The sequence below is a fragment of the Schistocerca nitens genome, chromosome 5 (assembly GCF_023898315.1).
Source record: "Schistocerca nitens isolate TAMUIC-IGC-003100 chromosome 5, iqSchNite1.1, whole genome shotgun sequence".
NCBI lineage: Eukaryota > Metazoa > Arthropoda > Insecta > Orthoptera > Acrididae > Schistocerca > Schistocerca nitens.
In genome coordinates, this window is record NC_064618.1 from 555,057,014 (window position 1) to 555,079,194 (window position 22,181).

The 22,181-nt window shown below is 42.6% G+C and overlaps 1 protein-coding gene across 2 annotated transcripts in view; it reads right to left on the reverse strand.

The window, feature by feature from the left end:
* The window catches only part of LOC126259179 (peptidyl-prolyl cis-trans isomerase-like 1), a 116,585-nt gene that overhangs the window by 37,848 nt on the left and 56,556 nt on the right, over positions 1-22,181 (reverse strand). The window contains exons 3-5 of one of the 2 annotated variants that reach the window (XM_049955749.1): positions 7,941-8,030; positions 7,732-7,839; positions 7,090-7,478 (exon numbers count right to left, since the gene is read on the reverse strand). In XM_049955749.1, the coding sequence (XP_049811706.1) occupies positions 7,246-7,478; positions 7,732-7,839; positions 7,941-8,030 (431 nt within the window). In that variant the 3' untranslated portion in view covers positions 7,090-7,245. Of the gene's footprint in view, positions 1-7,089; positions 7,479-7,731; positions 7,840-7,940; positions 8,031-22,181 lie in introns of those variants that run through there. The other variant, XM_049955750.1, reaches the window with a different exon arrangement.

Consider the following 22,181-nt stretch of genomic DNA (forward strand, 5'->3'; position numbering starts at 1 on the left):
GGAACTTGCGGCACAACTTGACTAGAAGAAAATGGTTCAAATGGCTCTGAGCACTATGGGACTTAACATCTATGGTCATCAGTCCCCTAGAACTTAGAACTACTTAAACCTAACTAACCTAAGGACAGCACACAACACCCAGCCATCACGAGGGAGAGAAAATCCCTGACCCCGCCGGGAATCGAACCTGGGAACCCGGGCGTGGGAAGCTAGAACGCTACCGCACGACCACGAGATGCGGGGACTAGAAGAAGGGATTGGTTGGTAGTACATGTTCTGAGGCATCAAGGAATCACCAATTTAGTACTGGAGGGCAGCGTGGAGGGTAAAAATCGTAGAGGGAGACCAAGAGATTGTAGTAGTTACTTGGAGATGAAGAAGCTTGCACAGGATAGAGTAGCATGGAGAGCTGCATCAAAGCAGTCTCTGGACTGAAGACCACAACAACATGAGTAAACTGTCCTTAAGGAAATAAGTTGTAGGGATCAGAGAATGTTTGCAAATTTTGCCCTGGAACCAAGTTCTTAGAACTTTCTAAAGCAGAGTTCAAAGTTACATCAAGCATATTTCTTCAACTGTGAGGCAGCTCAGATGTTTCAGTACTTCTGGTACTCTCTCTCATGAAGCAAAAAAGCTTGTGGACATATGTCATTTCCTTGTGTGACTGATGTCATTATTATATCTAAAAACAAAGATGATGTGACTTACCAAACGAAAGCGCTGGCACGTCGATAGACACACAAACAAACACAAACATACACACAAAATTCAAGCTTTCGCAACAAACTGTTGCCTCATCAGGAAAGAGGGAAAGAGAGGGAAAGACGAAAGGATGTGGGTTTTAAGGGAGAGGGTAAGGAGTCATTCCAATCCCGGGAGTGGAAAGACTTACCTTAGGGGGAAAAAAAGGACGGGTATACACTCGCGCGCGCACACACACACACACACACACACACACACACACACACACACACACACACACACACACACACATATATCCATCCACACATATACAGACACAAGCAGACATATTTAAAGACAAAGAGTTTGGGCATAGACGTCAGTCAAGGCGGAAGTGCAGAGCCAAAGATCTTTGCCTCCGCACTTCCGCCTCGACTGACATCTCTGCCCAAAGTCTTTGTCTTTAAATATGTCTGCTTGTGTCTGTATATGTGTGGATGGATATGTGTGTGTGTGCGCGCGAGTGTATACCTGTCCTTTTTTCTCCCTAAGGTAAGTCTTTCCGCTCCCGGGATTGGAATGACTCCTTACCCTCTCCCTTAAAACCCACATCCTTTCGTCTTTCCCTCTCTTTCCCTCTTTCCTGATGAGGCAACTGTTTGTTGCGAAAGCTTGAATTTTGTGTGTATGTTTGTGTTTGTGTGTCTATCGACGTGCCAGCGCTTTCGTTTGGTAAGTCACATCATCTTTGTTTTTAGATATATTTTTTCCCACGTGGAATGTTTCCTTCTATTACATTGATGTCATTATTAGTTCAACTTAATATGGAATCCACACATTTGCAAAGTGTTTAAGTAAACATTGTGCAACTATTCTGTAAGTAATTGCTCAATAAGTAATGTAGAGTTTCCCAATATCCAATCAATGAATTTAAGACACTCATTTATTTTCATGCAGTTAACCCCACATGGTAAGTCCACTTTACATTCTCTTGTATTGTTGTTCGTAAGTGTTAATATGAAAAGACTGGTTCAAACTGTTGCTATAGTTTTGTGTAGTAAGCCTCTACAACATTTTTGAGTTTTGTGTTAAGCACAGATTCACAATTTCTACATTAGAGAGCTAGTTGTCAATCTGTGCATTGTTGTCCTGTGAAATGCAGAAAAAAGGTTCCAGAAATCCACAGTGGAGAAGGCAACACATGTACTTAGGACGATTCCTGATTAAGTTAATACTAATCCTCATGCCATGGCTGTGATTAATTACTGGGAGCAATTACCTCAATCTCATAACATCCCAGACATTATTGGCAATGATTTTCACGTCTTTTTGTAGATCGTAGGGAAGCAGTGGTTGAGAAGGGAGTATGGCAGAGCTGTAACCTATCCCCAATGTTATTCAATCTGCAAACAGTAAATGAAATCAAGGACAAATTTTGGGAGGAAATTAAAGTTCAGGAGGAAGAATTAACACCTTTTGGTTTGCCAATGACATTGTAACTCTGTCAGAGACAGCAACACACTTGGAAGAGCAGCTGAACGGAATAGATGGTATCTTGAAAAAGAGGTTATAAGATGAGCAACAATAGTAAAACAAAGATAATAACAAATAAACTAAAGCAGGTGATGCCAAGGGAACTAGATTACAAACAGATACACTAAAAGTACTAGATTAGTTTTGCTACATGGTCTGGAAAATAAATGAATATGGTCAAAGTAGAGAGAACATAAAATGTGGATTGGCTATAACAAGAAACGCATTTTTGAAATAAGGGCGCTGGTAATAACAAATACAAATTTAAGTGAGGAAGTCTTTTCTGAAGATCTTTGTTTAGAATGTAGGCTTGTAAAGAAGTGAAATGTAAATGATAAGCATTTCAGATAGAAAAAGAACAGAAACTGTTGATATTTCATGTTGTAGAAGAATGCTGAAGATTAGATGGGTAGTTCAACTAACTAATGAGGAGGTACTGAACAGAACTGAGGAAAAAATAAAATTTATGACAGAATCTGACAATGAAATGGGATCGGTTGATGAGTCACATCGTGAGACTTGATGGAATCATCAGTTTGGTAATGGTGTGAATTGAGAGGGTATAAATTGTAGAGAGAGACCAAAGGATGAAAACAGTGTGCAGATTCAAATGGATGTAGGTTGTAGAAGTTACTCAGAAATGAAAAGGCTGACACAAGATAGAGTAGCAAGTACATCCCATCAAACCAGTCTTCAGGCTGAAGACTGCTGTATCTACACTCTTTGTTTGTCTACCACTACATCCACAAAAATTACATTGACTGATAACTGGGAGCCCAATAATGACTGGGTTAGAGAAACATTAACACAACTATTAACTGTGCAAGTACAGAGTCCTAGCACTGACAACTGCATGCACACTGGCACAGACTGAATGGTAGAGAAGATGCAAGTGGTTGAGGCGCTGCTGGCAGCAGCCCAATGTGCTCATATTTGCCAGCCAGAGGGCTGGCTGTGGGCAATGGTGGTGCTCTTGCTTCACCTGAGCTACGCTGGTGCCAAATACAAATGCTGTGGTGGTGGATTGCACTGGTGTGCTGCTACATCTCTCACCTCTTACACGGGCCAGTGCTACAGGCACCAGTGAATGAAAAAGGAGGATGGATCATTGCTGGTGGAAGGGGGAGGAAGCCACCAGATCTGCCCAGGTGACCTGATGATGATGACAGCCATGATGACAATGCCACAACAGCAGCTGCACAGTGAAGGCATTGGCTTCCATCAGCTCTTCAGCATCTGAAGAGGTGTCTTCCTCATAGGCATTGATCATCAGCTGTCTCTGGCCTAAGTGGAAGTGGCCTCGACTGTAGTGCACAGGTTGCAGTGACAACCTCCCATGTGCGGTCTCTGTAGACCGTGTGGCAGCAATAGATGGAGGCAGTGACAGTAGGGGGATGTCTGCCAGGTGAAAGAAGTTGGCATCTGGGCACTCATCACCAGACATCAGTGGAGCATCCAGGGTGGGCAGCAGCTCCATCTCGATATTGTCAACACCCAGTAGCACATCCAGGGAAGGAGCCTCCATGACACCTGGCCCCTATGAGGCGGCGGCACCTGCAGGAAGGGCATCTGATGGCACCTTCTGCAGGTGTGGCGGGTTGCTGGCCCACCAAGGGCATAGTTGATTTAAATGGCAATCGTGCGGTGCCCCCACAAGTGTACACAGTGCACATTCGCCAGCCACGTGTCTCCAGAACTGTGGCCAGTGTCCATCCTGGCAGCCAACTGAAGATGTGCTCCCAGACTGGCTAACCCAAAGCATATTGTGAAGGGCGTGGCCACGTCACAGGCCATGGTGCAGGACAAAGCAGGTGTAACAGTGTCCGGGGTTGTTGGCCATGTGGAACCTCTGCTGAGCTGGTAATGCTGTATTGGCATGTAAGTCTGCCAAGAACTTTTCAACTGTGTCTTAAATGTACGCATCATATGTTCCACCTCACCATTCAACTGGGTGTGAAATGGTGTGGACACGATGTGAGTAATAATGTCTTGGACGCAAAAATCATGGAACACCACTGAGGCCAATTGTGGTCCATTACTGGAGATGATTATCAGTGGCAATCTTTCGATCACAAAAATCTATGTTAGAGCCTGCACAGTAGTTTCTGCTGAAACAGAGCACATGTACATGACATATGGGTAATTTGATAGAGCTTCCACGACTACTAACCACATGGAATGACAGAAAGGAGTGTCAACTTGACCCCACAGCTGATGAGAAGTGGGCCACAAAGAAAAAGTTCGTTTGGGGGCTGTCTGATGCTCAGCACCATGTCTGGAGCCACAGGCAAGCTTCTCAATAACTGAATCTATGCTGGGCCAGTAGACAAAATGCGTCCTTAGTATTTTCATGTGGGTTATGCCCCAATGACCATGGAGGAGCAGTGAAAGAATTCGAAACTGCAAGACTGGTGGGATGACAATGCTGACTTCATCCAAATCTGTATCAAGGAGGAATGTTTCATCAACAACCACCACCACCACCACCACCACCACCACCACCACCACCACCACCGATCATGAAGAAGGAAAAAACTGCAGAGTGGGCCGATTCCTTAGTGGGCAGTTATTCAGGCCAATATTTCGACACAAAATGGGTCATCTGATGGAGCAATGGATCTTGCCGAGTGGCTTTCACTATGCACTTTCCTGTGACTGAGAGCATATCCAATGCCTGCTGCACATGATCATCAATTTGGAAACACACAACTTTCATTTTGTTAAATTCTGGGGCAAAACCAATAGATAAGCATGACAGCACATCTACATTGACATGATGAGCAGAGGGATGATAATGAACCTCTCACTGGTGCACACTCAAAAATAAAACCCAGCACTGAAGTCTTCATGCAATCCTGTCAGGAAGTTGAGAAAGGGGGCCAAAACTTGCCATGTGTAGTTTATGGTTTGTGATAAGGTGGAATTTCTTTCCATGAAGGAAGACATGGAACTTGCAGACCATGCAGATGATTGCCAATGATTCCTTTAGTATTTGTGAATAATTGCATTGAGCTGCAGTCAACATCCTTGAGGCAAGTGCCAGAGGTTTTTCAGATCCATCATTAGCTTCCCTGTGAGACAAAACTGCCCGAAGCCCTTATTGGGAAGCATCTGAGGCAAGAAAAGCTGTTTATCCAGTCTAAAGGTACCGAGACATAGGGACAACATTAGCAATGATTTGATGTGGTTGAAAACCTCATCGCAGTCCACCAAACAAACAAAAGGAACACCTTTGTTCTGCAAATTGTTAAAGGGTTGGGTGACATCTGCCTCACAGGGGAAAATTTTTGAATAGTAACTAACTTTTCCCAAAAATGCTTGGTGTTCCTTCAGGTTTCAGAGCTTAGGAAGGTTGGCAATAGCTGCTAGATGATGCTGCAGAGCACGGATGCCATCCTTTGAAAGGAGATGGCCTACATATTCTACTTCTGCCTGAAAACTCTTTGACTTCCACAGGCTGCACTTAAGGTCTGACTCATGCAGTTTAGTGAAAAAGAGTCTGAATGTTGTCGAGATGTCCCTGCGGGTAGCACACTGTGATGATGATGTCATGTACATAGTTTGCACAATAGGGGATGTCGTGGATTCACTGTTATAAGAAATACTGAAAAACGACAGGGCACTCACAATGCCAAAAGGAAAGTGTGTATAACAGTGATGATCGTAATTGTTGGGGAATGACATCCAGATGAAGCTGTACATACTACTCTACCAATCAGTTTCTGAAAAACATTCATCACCTGCCAGTTTGATGAGGATTTCGTCGCTCCCCAGAATTGAACAAGACTTCACTACTGACTGAGCATTATTGTTGCATTTGAAATCTCCATAGAAATGAAGCACCCTTGAAGGTCTGCAAATGACAGCCAACAGCTACAGGGAACCAGTTCAATGATACCCAAGCTCTGCAACCTATTAAGTTCCTCCTTGACTGCTGATCTCAGTGTGAAGGAGAGGGGCCGAGAATGACAAAATTTAGATATGGCCATCAGTTTGAGGGTGATGCATGCCTCAAAATCCTTTGCTGCCATCAAACCTGGCAAAACAAGGGACCAAATTCATAGCAGAGGTCATCCACTTCCTGGAATAGAATAGCACCAGAAACAAGATAGACCTCACCTTGAATTTGGAACCTAAAACCATGAATGGATTAAGACCAATAATGTTCTCTGATGTTGCACTGTCTACTGTCATAAACATGATCACCATCATGAGGAGTTGATACTGAATGTCGATCATGAACTGTCCTCAAACAGGAATGGGCTGGTTTCCATAACTGATTAAATGACAATTTGTGGAGGAGAGAGCAGGTTGATCTAGATGATGATATATTTCCAGGTTCAAGAGGGACATAGAGGACCCAGTGTTGACCTGGAAATGGAATGGTTTTTGCTGAGTCAACAGTGTAATGTAAATCTAGCTGGGGCTATCAAGCTCATGGCCATGGACTAGTGTAACACTGTGCACCTCTGTGAACACCACATCTGCATCCTAGGCTAGGCTGTGTGGGGAGCTATGAAAGACCGGGACCACATGGCATTGTTCACGGCAAGCGGCATACACAGTGTGCCTATGTGAGCAGCAACACCTGGAGTGTACATGGAAACTCTACATGGGAAACCACCACGTGGGTTTGCTTAAGATAATAATCACCAGGCAAGTCACACATTTCAGAAAATAACAACGCTGTTGGGTCTTTCAATGTGGCAAGTTTTCGAAGCAAATGAAACATTTCAGGCACAATCCAACAAGAAAAAGCTTTCTGCTGCTGTTGTTGCTGCTCAAGCTGTTGTTGTTGTTCTTGTAGCAATTGACCCAATGCCAGGTAAGAGATGTGCAGAACAAAACTATCTTGTTTCCAAAACTGCTGTATCCACACTCTTTATTGATAACCACTACAGACAAAAATTATGTCGGCTGATAACTGCATGCCAAATAATGACTAGGTTAGAGAAACAGTAACATAACTAATAACTGTCCAAGTACGGAGTCTTAGTACTAACAACTGAATCTACAGTGGCACAGAGCTCGTCAAACATGAGAACACTTATGTATGGCAGAGAAGATGTAAGAAGATGAGGCCCTGCTGGCAGTACTGTCAGGTGGGGCACTGGCTGCAGGCAACAGTGGCATGCTTGCTTCGCATGTGCACAACTGGCACTGGATACAAATGTGGCAGTGGTGGATTTCCTGGGCGTGCCGCCACAAAGACCACAACGACTGCATTATTCCTTGCTGGATGGTACTTCCACTATTATAATGAACTGTAAGAAAGTGAACAGTCGTCAGATGGTTATCACCACAGAAGGCAAATATTCATTAAAAGTGTTTATAAAAGGAGTCTGAACACATCTGTTGTCCTATTAATATACACACTCCATTTATAGAAAAGTAGACTACAGTCCGATGTCCTACAATCTTAACAATTTTACCACTATAATTACTAATTATAGGATGTAAAAGTTGGAAAGTAATCAAATAATTGTTTGCAAGAACTACATAAACTAAAAATTTTACCAAATATGGTATGTTTCCCATCAAGCCACTGTGTTGGAGCCAAAGTTATGAAAAACTGGGATCCATTGGTATTTGGACCCGAGTTCGCCATTGATATAATTCCAGCACCTAAAATCAAAGAGAGAATCACATATTGTTATTTTTTAAACTAGTTAGTTTTCTTATTTTAGATGGAGAGAATAATTACAATATACTTTTCAGATCAGTACCTGTATGTTTCAACTCCTCGTGGATTTCATCTTCAAATGCTCTTCCATAAATAGAAATACCACCCTTTCCTGTTCCTGTAGGGTCACCACCTGTAACACAATAGTGTGAACTAATGAGCTAGAGTTACAATACATTTGGTTCTGGGAACATGTTGAGGAATGGGCAATAAAAAATTTGAGAGCAGCAGTTTCCATCCACCAAATGTATAATGTTGTTAATGTCTATAACTTGCCTAAAAGTGTCATCTGATCTCATGAAAGAAGAAGATTGTAACATAATTGGTTCATAACAGTTTGTGGAGTAAATACAGAACAGGAACACAGAAGTGAGTGCATGAAAGAGAGGGAAGGGGAGAGAACAACTAGAGAAAATTATTTAATGTAATGGAAGAAAGGAATACAATTAAGGGTAAAAGAATGTTTCCAGCACAGAAATGAGATGATAAATCTAGAATTTGAGACAATGTGAGACATTCAAAGAAATGAAAAACACATCTGTTTCACATTTTTATTTTTTCTTTGTTTATTTCTTCATTTTTCTCCATCAAATGCCACCATGTTCTCTGTCCAGCATATCATCATTTTCCCATAATTGAATGATACCATTTACATTCCTTTCCTCCTCAATAGCATCATCCCATCCCAAATTGACCCAAACTCCATCTACCTGCATCAGTATCCCTATCCTTAACTAAAACCCAGATCCATACGCAGTTATAAACGCCACGTAAGCAATAGAACCCTCCCCCTTCCCCCGCCACCCAATGGCTTCACCATAAAAATTCTCCATTCTGGATGCCACTCCTCCTTTCACAATGACCTTCAAATCCCAGTTCACATTTTGTGGTTCATGGTGCATGAACCCAGTTGCACGTTGCTTTTCAAAAGGCTTCTTGGGAGAACAAAAATTTAATTTTCAATACTTCATATGAGTACTGACTTAATAAACTACTCTTTATGCAGTGTAACCTTATGTTAAAGCTTTAACAGATGTGAAGGAGCACCTTCCTTATGACCCATTACAAATACAGACTGGAGCAACTGAACATATCCTTCTCCAGGGCTTCAACCATTTATCATTGTGCCCAAAAACGAGGAACAATCCTTCACACACCCAACCTACATAACATCTTGGTCCATCCCTTGAAACATGGATCTTATCCCTGTGGAAGTCCAGGTGCAAGACCTGTCCGTTACACAGAACTAGTACATCCTAGTGCAGTCCCAGCACAGGCTTATCCTATTACATCAGTGGCAGGGTCACCTGTGAAAGCAGTCATGTCGTATACCAGCTCTGCTGCAAGTTCTGCACAGCATTTTATGTACCCCATTTGCTGGCATATAAGATGACTTTTTTTCCTTCAGAAGTAGATACAAGACTGGATGTGTCTTACACACTGGTAACAAGATAAGGTACATACCTGTAAGCTCCACTTCTTCTAAATTTGTGTGTTTCACCCTGAAGCAATTCACTGTTAGCGTCCTTTTGAATTCTGAGAATTCTTGTTGCATAGAATTCAGTGGATGCACGTATGTTGTCATTATCAGTTTTTATATTAATAATTCAAGCTTTGGTTACTTTCGTGTTTTGTGTGGAGATCTACTTGTGTCATACCTATACTATGGTTTTATTTGCAAACTATGGCTGAACATAATCTGAGAAGTAGAACTGTTTAATGGCCAAAATTTGAAGCAGAACTCAATACTTGGGTTTTAGAGAACAGACAAGATGGAATTTCAATTTCTGCAAAAAGTATCATTCATCAAGCGAAAGCAACATCCTCTAACAAAGGCATCACCAACTTTACTGAATCAACACTATGTTCAAGATTTATGAAGAAGTATTGGCTCTGTATGTGCACCAAGACAAAAATATCACAGAAGATGCCAGACGAGTATGAACAAAAAATTGTTGAATTTCATCAATTTGTCATTAATGCAAGGAAAAGTTTGAATTTTCACAAACTGGAAACATGGATGAGACTCCACTAACCTCTGATGTGCCTTCTAAGAAAACTGTGAATCGCAAGGTGACAAAAAACATTATTGTTAAAACTTTGGGGCAGGAAAAGGCTCATTACATAGTTGTTTTATCCTACTCTACTGATGGGACAAAATTACCACCACTTTTGATTTTTAAAAGAAAGATGCTTCCTAAGGAACAATTGCTGAAAGGAGTATTTGTCCGTGTACACAATACAGGATGGATGGATGGAGGAGGAACGAGGTTGTGGAAGATAAAGTTTTATCTAGGCAACCTGGAAGCCTACTGAAGAAGCCTGCCCTGTTGATCATATGTTAAAAATAGACTGAATGAATTGAAGACTTCGTTCGCCATCATTCCAGGAGTTTACTTGAACCAATACACATATACATCAACAGACCATCTAAGGGACTTACGAAGGAGGAGTGGAACAGAGGAATGTAATTTACAGATTTTGAAACTACAGTGTCAGGAAGGAGGAAGAGACCTAGCATTTCTCAAGTTTGTGAGTGGGTCAAAGCTTCACAGGACTCTATAAACACTAAACCAGCGATAAAATAATTTAAGAGGTATGGAATCAGTAATGCACTGACTGGCACAGAGCATAATTTATTGTATGAGGCTTCAGATTCTGACATAGCGGCTTCAAGTATATCTTCCTTCAGCTCTGGGGCTGAATCTTGCAGATTTGGTGACAAAAATTAAAATGTGAGCACTTTTTCCTACTTATATTACCTACATAGTTGATGAGTGTGAACACACAGGTTAAAATTGTTTTGCAATAGATGTATTAAGTGAGCAATTTTCAATCTACAAAAAAGGTCTTAAAAAGTGGGGTGCATCTTTTATCTTGGTGCATCTTATATGCCAGCAAATGCGATATATATGCCAACTTGTCAGCTGTCTAACCAAATGGATGGCCATAATCAAAATGTGGCCAAGAACAGAGCTAAGCACAATGTGCACTATTTCAAGCAGTGGCATTTGGATCAGGGATATTCAAAGCAACATCTCACTGAGATACTCATGTACTATAGCGTCTAGTGAATTACAGAATCAAATAAAAAAGGGTCTCAATAGTTCTTGAACACTTCAGTAACAGAATTACATACACGGTTTGAAAACTTGTTTTAGAGCTCAAATTATATTGTAAAGTCTTAAGTTCTTCAGAAGTGTAAAACATAGAAATAAATAAATAAAAAACAAATAGGGTAAAAGGGGGGAGGGTGGTGCAGATATCCAGCCCATGATGTCATTAAGATGTTATATATCATAGTTATTCCAAAAGTAATCCTTTAGTGTACCACAGAGTAAATTAAATATTATGCTTGCATTTTAATAGTGCTTCTCAGTGTATGAATACTGCAGAAAGTGCCTGAAAATTAAATTTATCAAAAACAAGCATCTCAGTTTAAATTCAATAACAATAAGTAAATGATGATTGCTACTAACTGTAAAGGTGGCCTGTTGAGTTACAGTCACAACAAAAAGACTGGTATACATTACAACTTTTGACCAAAGCCTTCTTCAGCAAAGAAAACACACACATTCATAAAAGCAAGCATGCTCCGAGCTGGAATTCAGTCGTCAGAGCTGTCGGTGCTAGTGATCATAAATGCGTGATGTGTGCTTGTTTGTGTGAATGTTGTGGCTAAAGCTATAATGTGTAACAATCTTTTTCTTGTGCTTGTCTGCACCTCTGTGGGGCATCCTTGTGGTGAGTAGCAATCTATCCTTTTCCTAATATTGTTGATATCCCAACCTGGAGCTTTCATTCTTTAGTTTAAATTCAAAGCATTAAAAAAAGCAAACCCAAGGGGTTGGATTCAACACCACAGAACTTTACTATATGTGGTTCTATTGAACACGATATGATGCTTACCCAGTTAGTTACAGGGAGGTGCACAGTTTAAAGTGAACTCCGAACAATGCAATTTTCATATTAACAAATCATTGCCAGATGTGAGACAAGAAGGAAGTGTCAAAAAAAATCCTGGAACTGGCTGTCTGAACCTTTGGATTTGCGGTATGACAGTTACCCATTGAGCGACTGGTGCCTGGTATTTAAATGTACCTGTGATTTGTAAGACAGTATTCTTTTGGAAGTCTAAAAGATATTAATTAAAATAGCCTAATGGAAAGAATGTTGTAACTCAACATTGCTTCCACATCTTCTGAGGCAGATTAATTGTTAAGTGGGAAGTGATTTAAGAAAACCACAGTATCTTAACCACTGCAGCCTTTCACTCGGTATAAAGACCAACAGACATAGAGTGCAATGTAAAAGCTGTTAACATTACTTCAATATCTTTGCAAAAGTAGTGAAAAAATCTAATGTAATTAAAATAAGCTTATGTTGCAGGGGAATATGAGATTACTTGAAGGCTGAAATATTTTGTGGGCGGACCTTCAGGTAGTCTTTCAAAATCAGCCAAGTAACATGTGGGACAACCACCAATTCAATTCTGGGAACTGCAACACTGCTGGCACAGCTGTGTGCAACATAGCATTCTGCCATCAGTGGCTGGTGGCATTGCCACATGGTGTAGGACAATAGGGCATTTCCACAGCCACGTATATGACAGGAGCCTACCACACTTCATAACAACACAATAACACCATGCTGGAGGGAGAGTAAATGCTCCCAGTTCAGCCAGTAGCCCCATTCCTTCTTCACAGTGCATTAGACCACTGCACATAATGTTGGTGTTAGAAGAGCCTATATATATGAGTGAGATCACAGAGTGACAGTCTGTGTCTTCACCTCAGTGTGGTATGTGGAAATGAGCTATTTTGCATATGGTAGTGTTGGGCACACAATGTCTAATCCAGATTGTAGGGTTGGATAGAAAGTTCAAGCACTGAAAGGGGGCTCAGTCGGTAATATAAATGGTTTCAGATACGAACATATGGTGGTTTGCAACTGGTTAGGTGTATGCAGTGTAACTTGTTGGGGCACAGTGCTCCTTGCACCTAGTTATCCTCTGTAATTTGTTTAAGTGTAGGCAGCCTGGACATTAAGCCAAATAACGTAGTAAATGATTGTGATTGGCACTCGGACATAAGAATAAAATGTGTTCAGTGACCAGGAAATACCACTCTGATGTTGGCCCCTTTCTTACAGAAATTTTCTTTTTTACTTTGAGCAAAGGCTTTGCAATGAACAAAGATGTTGAGAAGGTTACCACGGCAGAGCCTGTGCAAGCAATTGGATGCCCTCAGGGATGGTTCTTCTTCTTTCAAAAGGCTGACAGTGTCCTGGGTTCAGGAGAACAATGGAATTTTCAGTCTGGGAGTTAAATGTTACAGATGTGGATGAGTAGTCCACACACACAGCAAGAATGTCATGAACCGCTATGTACGAAATGCAGGTGTATGAAGCATCTGAAATGGGATTGCAGACAAAAGTCTACCAGTGGGTCTGATAGGTGGACAGCAGGTGGGAACACTAATCCACTATTAAATGACAGTGTGGACTAAAGATCCATCATGTGGTCCTCCAAGTAAACACAAGCATAGCAAAAAGGTATGCAGTGGTGGAATTTTGCTTTTATAGCTTTTGGATGGAAGGAAATATAAGACTTCATTGGACATGAGTTTGCACATGTCCGTGGAATGTTTAGACCTCCTTGGCAATAGGAGTTTCGGTCCATGGTGATGCAGGTTAAGTGGAGTGGGTGGAAACAACATGCATTCACTGGGTTCAGCAGTGTCCAGGTTTCAGTAGGAGGCAAAAAACTTTTTGGGCCTGTATTGAAGTTTCGCCACTTATGAGCAATGGTTAGTGTAAAATCTTAGGATTAGATTTCATGATTGAGCATCACGTTAGATTTGTCCCTGATCGATGGTGGTAGAACTTGACGGTGGTCTAAACATTCCACGGACATTTGGAGGAAATTGCCAAGAGTGAAACATTATCACAATCTCTGTTGATCCATTCTCAATACAGGACTGCAGCCAGTCAGATATTTACCAAAGAAAAATCACCAAACAGTTGTATGTTTTCAGAAGTTGTTATTTTAAAAGAATGACCAGTTTCAGCATCTCATTAATACAATCTTCAGGCCCCTTTGCACTCCTGCTATCCACCCATCAGCATTTCTATGTGCCTTGCCATGTCAATTCACTGGGTGTTACCAACCAGTGCGTTAAAATTCAAGTTCCTATTGCCAAAGACGTCTAAACATTCCACGGACATGTGAAAACTCACGTCCAATGAAGTCTTATAATTCCTTCCATCCAAAAGCTATAAAAGCAAAATTCCACCACTGCATACTTTTTGCTATGCTTGTGTTTACTAGGAGCACCCCGTGATGTCTCTAGTCCACACTGTCATTTAATAGCAGATTAGTGTTCCCACCTGCTGTTCACCTATAATAGGAAAATATGTGTGATACAATGATTAGGTGCAACCTCTACACAGAATGGCAGAGAGCACAAGCTACGTTGCAGAATGCAAGCTAATTGCAACACTTCATTGTGCATGATGCAATGTTACATAAACAAATAAAACTTGAACCTGTTGTTGTGGTGTCACCTGGCTAGTGACACAAAGTGTTAAAACAGATGTATGACCATGTACTTGCAGGGCAGAATAACAGAGTGACGTGTAGCTTTTCAGTAATGATGGTGGACACGTAAACAGGAAATAGAACAGTATGAACAGAACTATGTTTCATACGCCCACCAAGCCAAATTCAGTGATTAGCGAGCCAAGTTCAGTCATTAGCATATTCACATGCAGAGATTACCAGAAGCCAGCAAATTGTTTGAGATCAGGTTTGCCATCTTGGGGTCATTCTGGGCAGCTGCCAGCAGGGAATCATTGTGTGTTAATGATAATATATCACTTTTCTTGTTTCTTAAAACTGATACCTATTTAAAATTAACAAGGCGACTCAGTGGTGCACGCCTTGCTTAATAGCTCACCACTAAAGATCAGTACACCAGAGACCTTGGCTACAGTCCAAGTAACTGACTTCATGTTGCAACTATCAGAGCAACTTTGATGGTTGTTACAAATGCATAAATAAGGAACAAATGCTTTACATCTGCAAGCAAACGGCAGAATGTAACGGGTTCATTGGATGATGGGGGAAGATTTTTAGTCATTAAGTAAATAGTCATCATTATGACTGGGATTTACAATAACATTACATAATGGTAGTGTGCAACTCAGAAGTGCATGAGGGTAAAGGACTTTCACCATAAGAAGGGTAGTGTATGGATAGAAGATGCTGTCACCGTTAGAAATAGTGAAACCAAGAGTGGGGGGAATAGTATATACCTGTGTGGAATTTTGAGAAAGTCTTATGGACAGTACGGCACCAAGTGCAAAAAGGAAACACAATGGCCCTACAGCCACAGAAGCAAATGGGGAGTGGAATGCCAAGTTGCTACAGCAATGAGTGATGACAAGTCTGTACACCCTGAAGGCGAGAGGGGGAGGGGGTGAAGTTAGGTATGTTATCAAAATCCATACCAAGAGGTCAATTACAAGTCCATTCTCTTTCCTTCTCATCCTGTCCAGTTTCCCCTGAACCAGGGTTTTGGGTGATTTTTCTAGACTGTACCCATTTCCCTAAACCTCTCCAGTCCTTTTCCTTCACCCCTCTTCCTGTCCCTTGTGCTCTTCTGCCAGAAGAAAGAGCCACAGGTTCCGAAAGCTTGTAAAAGTTAAATCCTTCTGTGTGTGGGTTCCCCTGCCACAGTTTGGTGAGTAGACTTATGATTGCTACTCACCATATAGTGGAGATGCCGAGTCAGAGATAGGAAAAAAAAAAAAAAAAAAAAAAAAAAAAAAAAAATCACAATTATAGCTTTCGGCTGTTAAGGCCTTTGTCACAAAACACACACACACACACACACACACACACACACACACACACACACACACACGACTGCAGTCTCAGGCACCTGTGGTTTCAGTTGCCTGGAACTGCAGTTTTGTGTGTGTGTGTGTGTGTGTGTGTGTGTGAGAGAGAGAGAGGAGAGAGAGAGAGAGAGAGAGGAGAGAGAGGAGAGAGAGAGAGAGAGAGAGAGAGAGAGAGAGAGAGAGAGAGAGAGAGAGAGAGAGAGAGGGTGGGGGGAGGGAGGGAGAGAGAGGGAGGGAGAGAGAGGGAGGGAGAGAGAGAGAGGGAGAGAGAGGGAGGGAGAGAGAGGGAGGGAGAGAGAGGGAGGGAGAGAGAGGGAGGGAGAGAGAGGGAGGGAGAGAGAGGGAGGGAGAGAGAGGGAGGGAGAGAGAGGGAGGGAGAGAGAGGGAGGGAGAGAGAGGGAGGGAGAGAGAGGGAGGGGAGAGAGAGGGAGGGAGTGGGGGGAGGGAGAGAGAGGAGTGGGGGGAGGGAGAGAGAGGAGTGGGGGGAGGGAGAGAGAGGAGTGGGGGGAGGGAGAGAGAGGAGTGGGGGGAGGGAGAGAGAGGAGTGGGGGGAGGGAGAGAGAGGAGTGGGGGGAGGGAGAGAGAGGAGTGGGGGGAGGGAGAGAGAGGAGTGGGGGGAGGGAGAGAGAGGAGTGGGGGGAGGGAGAGAGAGGAGTGGGGGGAGGGAGAGGGAGGGGAAGGGGGAGGAGAGGGAGGGGAAGGGGGAGGAGAGGGAGGGGAAGGGGGAGGAGAGGGAGGGGAAGGGGGAGGAGAGGGAGGGGAAGGGGGAGGAGAGGGAGGGGAAGGGGGAGGAGAGGGAGGGGAAGGGGGAGGAGAGGGAGGGGAAGGGGGAGGAGAGGGAGGGGAAGGGGGAGGAGAGGGAGGGGAAGGGGGAGGAGAGGGAGGGGAAGGGGGAGGAGAGGGAGGGGAAGGGGGAGGAGAGGGAGGGGAAGGGGGAGGAGAGGGAGGGGAAGGGGGAGGAGAGGGAGGGGAAGGGGGAGGAGAGGGAGGGGAAGGGGGAGGAGAGGGAGGGGAAGGGGGAGGAGAGGGAGGGGGAGAGAACAAGTGCAGGTTTGTAAGGTGAGAACTAGTAACCATATTTAGCAATCCTCAAGAAATACCTTGATTCTGACCACCTGAAACAAAATCCAACACACATTACTTATGTTGAATTTCTTTGAAGAGTTTTGGGAGGCATACTCCAGCTCCTCAAATGTCGTTACTATCCTCTCTTTTTCAAATGTGTTTCTGACAATGTATCCACTTGAGGCAAATAGGTATATGCCAGTATTTGGCTAACATCCATTCCTCTGCTGGATGAGTACAAGTCAGGAAGATCCAGATGAACAGCCCTGTTTTATTTCTAGGTCTGATTCAAGTTCCTTCCTTCCTTCCTCATTGATATATTTTGGTACATTTACATTTTGCTACCAATTATAGCATAGTCTGACCTACCAGAATGAAACCAATGAAGCACCTATTGACAGAATTACACACACACACACACACACACACACACACACACACACACACACACACAGTCTTCTATTCCTGAATTAGATGGTGAATTATTGAAAATTACAATGCTTTGAAACTTTATTACTCCAATGTAAGAGCCAATTAACCCCAGAAATATATCAAGTCTTTTAAAATGTGTATTGGGTACAATTTCTGGGAGAGAGAGGGGGAGGGAGAAGGAAAGGGGGGAGGGAGGGAGAGAGGTAGGGGGGGGATCCTTCCTCTACCAGCTTTTGTTACACACCTATACTGTTGTCTCTATTCAATGAAACTGTGAAAGAGCCCTTCTGCTAGGTCCTACCACTTCACAGTTGGGCCAAGACACTGAAAATGTAGTTCATATCTCTGATACTGCACAAAAATTGCACTTTCCATTTATCAGCTGTAAGAAAAGCCCAGAGTGTTAAGATACTTAAATAGGTTTCAAGCATGACTGGACTCAAAACTATTGTTCCAATTCAAAGACAGACATAAATATCAGTATTCTACTTGAAGTTTTTTTGCAAGTTTCAACCATGTGCAGCTACTGGAACTCATCTGAGGGCCACAACTTTTGTTTTTTGTGTGACATTCATCAACACTCAACAATGGATTTTTAAAACAATCATTTTACATTAAGATTTTAAGATTCTGATGTTTTGAGGGCAAACCAGAGCCTTGAGCAATTTCAGTACATATTTATAAACTGTTCTCTTTCCACAGTCATGATCCTTTGCAGGTGCAATGAATACAAACATGAACGAAGTTATTTGAAGACAAAAGCTAATCTGGATGTCGGAGAATAACTGATGCCAAAGAGAATGTGGTATTCATTCCCACAACACATGAACACAGCACCCACTTATGAAACAAAGATTTTAGGGCACACCTCATTTTGAGTTAGTGGCTGTCTCTTAAAATTACACAATAGTATTCACATTAGGAAGGTTTGTGATTGGTGTATTTCACATGATTTAACACAAAGGATTAAAATCCACGAGCTCACACAAGAATCAAAAGCTTAACATTCGGAGTTCTGTCAACAAATGCTTGATAAATTTAATTTTTTTTCAGGTCAGTGCTAATATTCAAACTGAAACTGGTAACAAACTGTGGGTCAACATATTTGAATTGTAGACTAACTGTCAGTCATCTCCCAATGATGGAAACTAGTATTAAATTTGTTCATAGCAAAATCTGAGTAAGTTTCTATCTCTATTTCTGTCTTATCTCTAAACATTGATTTATTTGGTCATACATCAGTTGTTGAAGCCTTCTTTTCACTGCTTTTAAAACTACTCTCATTTTGGTAATGAATCATTACTGGGCTGTGAATGTTGCTTTAATCTTAGCTGACAGCCATCAAATCATGGGATACAAGTATTAGGCGACGCTTACTCAGATGAAAAAACTGTGGTTGCTTCATGGGTTTGAGGCGTGTTACACACTAGTTGGGAATGCTCAACACAGAAGCACTGAGACGTCAACACACATGCAGGCACACACACCTCTGCCTCTACATAATACTGGCTGGACACACAATGCTGTGATTGCAGTTCAGCAGGTGGAATGAGTGGGGGGAGGGGGGGGTTGTGTTGCATATGGTGGGTAGAAGGCAGGACAGACAGGGGGAGGGGGAGGGGGAGAGGGGAGAGGGAGGGAGAGGGGAAGAGAGGGAGAGGGAGGGAGAGGGGGAGGTGAATGATTAAGGTGACCTGGAGATGTGAGCTAGGAGGGGGTAATAGGACAGAGGAAAGGGAAATTGTTGGGTGGAGGGAGTGGGATCAGTGGGTTAATGGAGACTGAAGCCAGGAGAGTGAGGGGAGTGAAGAATGTGTTGCAAGAATAACTTCCACCTGTGTAGTTCAGAAAAGCTGGTGATGGAGTAAAGGACCTGGATAGTCCACATTGTGAAGCAACCACTGTGCTCAGGTGAATGTTGTGTCACTTGGTGATCAACTTTGTTTTTGGCCACAGTTTGGCAGTGGATGTCCTTTCTGGTGGACAGCTGGTTGGTTTTCAAGCAAGGGTGGGAAGAATCTTGGGTAGGACGTCCTACGTTTCTGGGCAAGGCGAAGGATATGGTTAAATTTTTCCACTCCAGGTTGATATTGGATGTTGAGGAGGACAGGAGGGTGCTCCTTCTTGTTGATTCTCAGGGACAGTTAGAGGATTCGGGGTGTGTTAGGGTCTGGCATGGGAAAAATGTTTGTGCACTAGGTTTGGTAGTAATGTGTCTTCTCATGAGACCTTCAGCACACTGAGCAAGATTGTTCTCATCACTACAGATATGCCTCCCACAAGCAGATGATGCTGTATGGGACAAATTTTATGGTGTGGAAGGGACAGCAGTTATCAAAATTCAGGTACTGTTGGTGGTTAGTGGGGTTAATATGGACAGGGGTGTGGGTGGAGCCATCACAGAGGTGGAGGTCAACTTCTATGAAGGTGGTACATTGGACTGAAGAAGATTATGTGAAGCAGATGGGAGAGAAGGTATTGAGGACATGGAGGGATGACGATTGGGTGTCTTGGCCCTGGCTCCAGATCATGAAGATATCATAAATGATCCTGAACCAGACAGGTTTTGGGTTTTTGGGAAGCTAGGAAGGTTGCCTCTAGATGGCATAGAAGGATGCCATACGGCTGCCCATGGTTGTGCTGCAGATATTTTTTATATATCTTCCTCTCAAAGGAGAAGTAGCTGTATGTTAGGGTATAGTTGGTAATGCGTATGAGGAACTAGGTAGTGGATTTGAGTCTAGAGGACACTGGGAGAGAGAGTTTTTGATAGCGGCAATACCTTGCATGTGAGGGACATTAGTGTACAGTGTAGTGACATTAGCAATGATGAGTAGTGATCAAGAGGTAAAGGTAGTTTTGGAAGTTACTGTTACTGTAAAATTCTTACTGCATACACCATATCACCTAAATTACAACCCTTGCACTCCAACACCTGGAAAAAGCATTCCATACACCAACTCCATAAATTGTCCAACCAATTCACATTCAACTCTGATGCTGAGGCACCAATATCCAACACCTATCTTTCCATCAGTGATCAACCTCATCAACCCCTCATCGCACCCAGGCCCTGCCTAGATGATTTTTTCTATTTACCATATCCTCCAAAACTCCCTCCCATTGCTCCACAAAATCCAGATCCTAAGATATAGCAGTTAATTTTTCCACCAAAACCTTCAATCCGACAGGAATTTCAGTCCCATCCAAAGGCCTCACTTTCAAGTTTAACCATGTTGGACTTGTCAAACATTTACTCTCTTTCTCCCAATCCTTACAGTGGAAACACTTCTTTTCCACCAGTCTCTCCAACCACAGCCAACCTAATTCCAACGCAGAACCCTGCCTCTACCAGTTCATAGCACTCGCCAACCATCACCCTTCTTCCATCCAACCCAATCACCCCCTGGTCACCTTCCTGGAATTCCTTATCTCCAAATTGGCCTCACCATCCTTCCCCAGGTTCCTTCCTAAGAACACCAACCTTTCAGGAAAAGAAAGGACAAACATACACAACCTTCAAAAACAGATCCCAACTTAATCACTCTCCCTGCAGATGAAGGCTCCACCATCGTCATGACGAGTCACAGTGACTACCTGGTAGAAAGACTGTCAACTGTCTCACTACTACACCTACAAGCTTTGCCTATTGATCCCATTCCAGAAGTCCAAAATATCCTCCAAGGCACTGTTGTTGTTGTTGTGGTCTTCAGTGCTGAGACTGGTTTGATGCAGCCTCCATGCTACTCTATCCTGTGCAAGCTTCTTCATCTCCCAGTACGTACTGCAACCTACATCCTTCTGAATCTGCTTAGTGTATTCATCTCTTGGTCTCCCTCTACAATTTTTACCCTCCACACTGCCCTCCAATAGTAAATTGGTGATCCCTTGATGCCTCAAAACATGTCCTACCAACCGATCCCTTCTTCTAGTCAAGTTGTGCCACAAACATCTCTTCTCCCCAATCCTATTCAATACTTCCTCATTAGTTATGTGATCTACCCATCTAATCTTCAGCATTCTTCTGTAGCACCACAGTTCAAAAGCTTCTATTCTCTTCTTGTCCAAACTATTTATCGTCCATGTTTCACTTTCATACATGGCTACACTCCATACAAATACTTTCAGAAACGACTTCCTAACATTTAAATCTATACTCAATGTTAACAAATTTCTCTTCTTCAGAAACGCTTTCCTTGCCATTGCCAATCTTCATTTTATATCCTTTCTACTTTGGCCATCATCAGTTATTTTGCTCCCCAAATAGCAAAATTCCTTTACTTCTTTAAGTGTCTCATTTCCTAATCTAATTCCCTCAGCATCACCCGACTTAATTCGACTACATTCCATTATCCTCGTTTTGCTTTTGTTGATGTTCGTCTTATACCCTCATTTCAAGACACTATCCATTCCATTCGACTGCTCTTCCAAGTCCTTTGCTGTCTCTGACAGAATTACAATGTCATCGGCGAACCTCAAAGTTTTTATTTCTTCTCCATGGATTTTAATACCTACTCCGAATTTTTCTTTTGTTTCCTTCACAGCTTGCTCAATATACAGATTGAATAACATCGGGGAGAGACTACAACCCTGTCACACTCCTTTCCCAACCACTGCTTCCCTTTCATGTCCCTCGACTCTTATAACTGCCATCTGGTTTCTGTACAAATTGTAAATAGCCTTTCGCTCCCTGTATTTTACCCCTGCCACCTTCAGAATTTGAAAGAGCGTATTCCAGTCAACATTGTCAAAAGCCAAGGCACTGTAGGCACTGGGAAAAGGAGAGTAGGTTTTTGACAACATGATTAAACTTGGGTATGAGGCTGAAAGTGTAGCCTTTGGATAGGACTGAAATTTGTCTAGGATTGAGGTTTCTGCTGGAAAA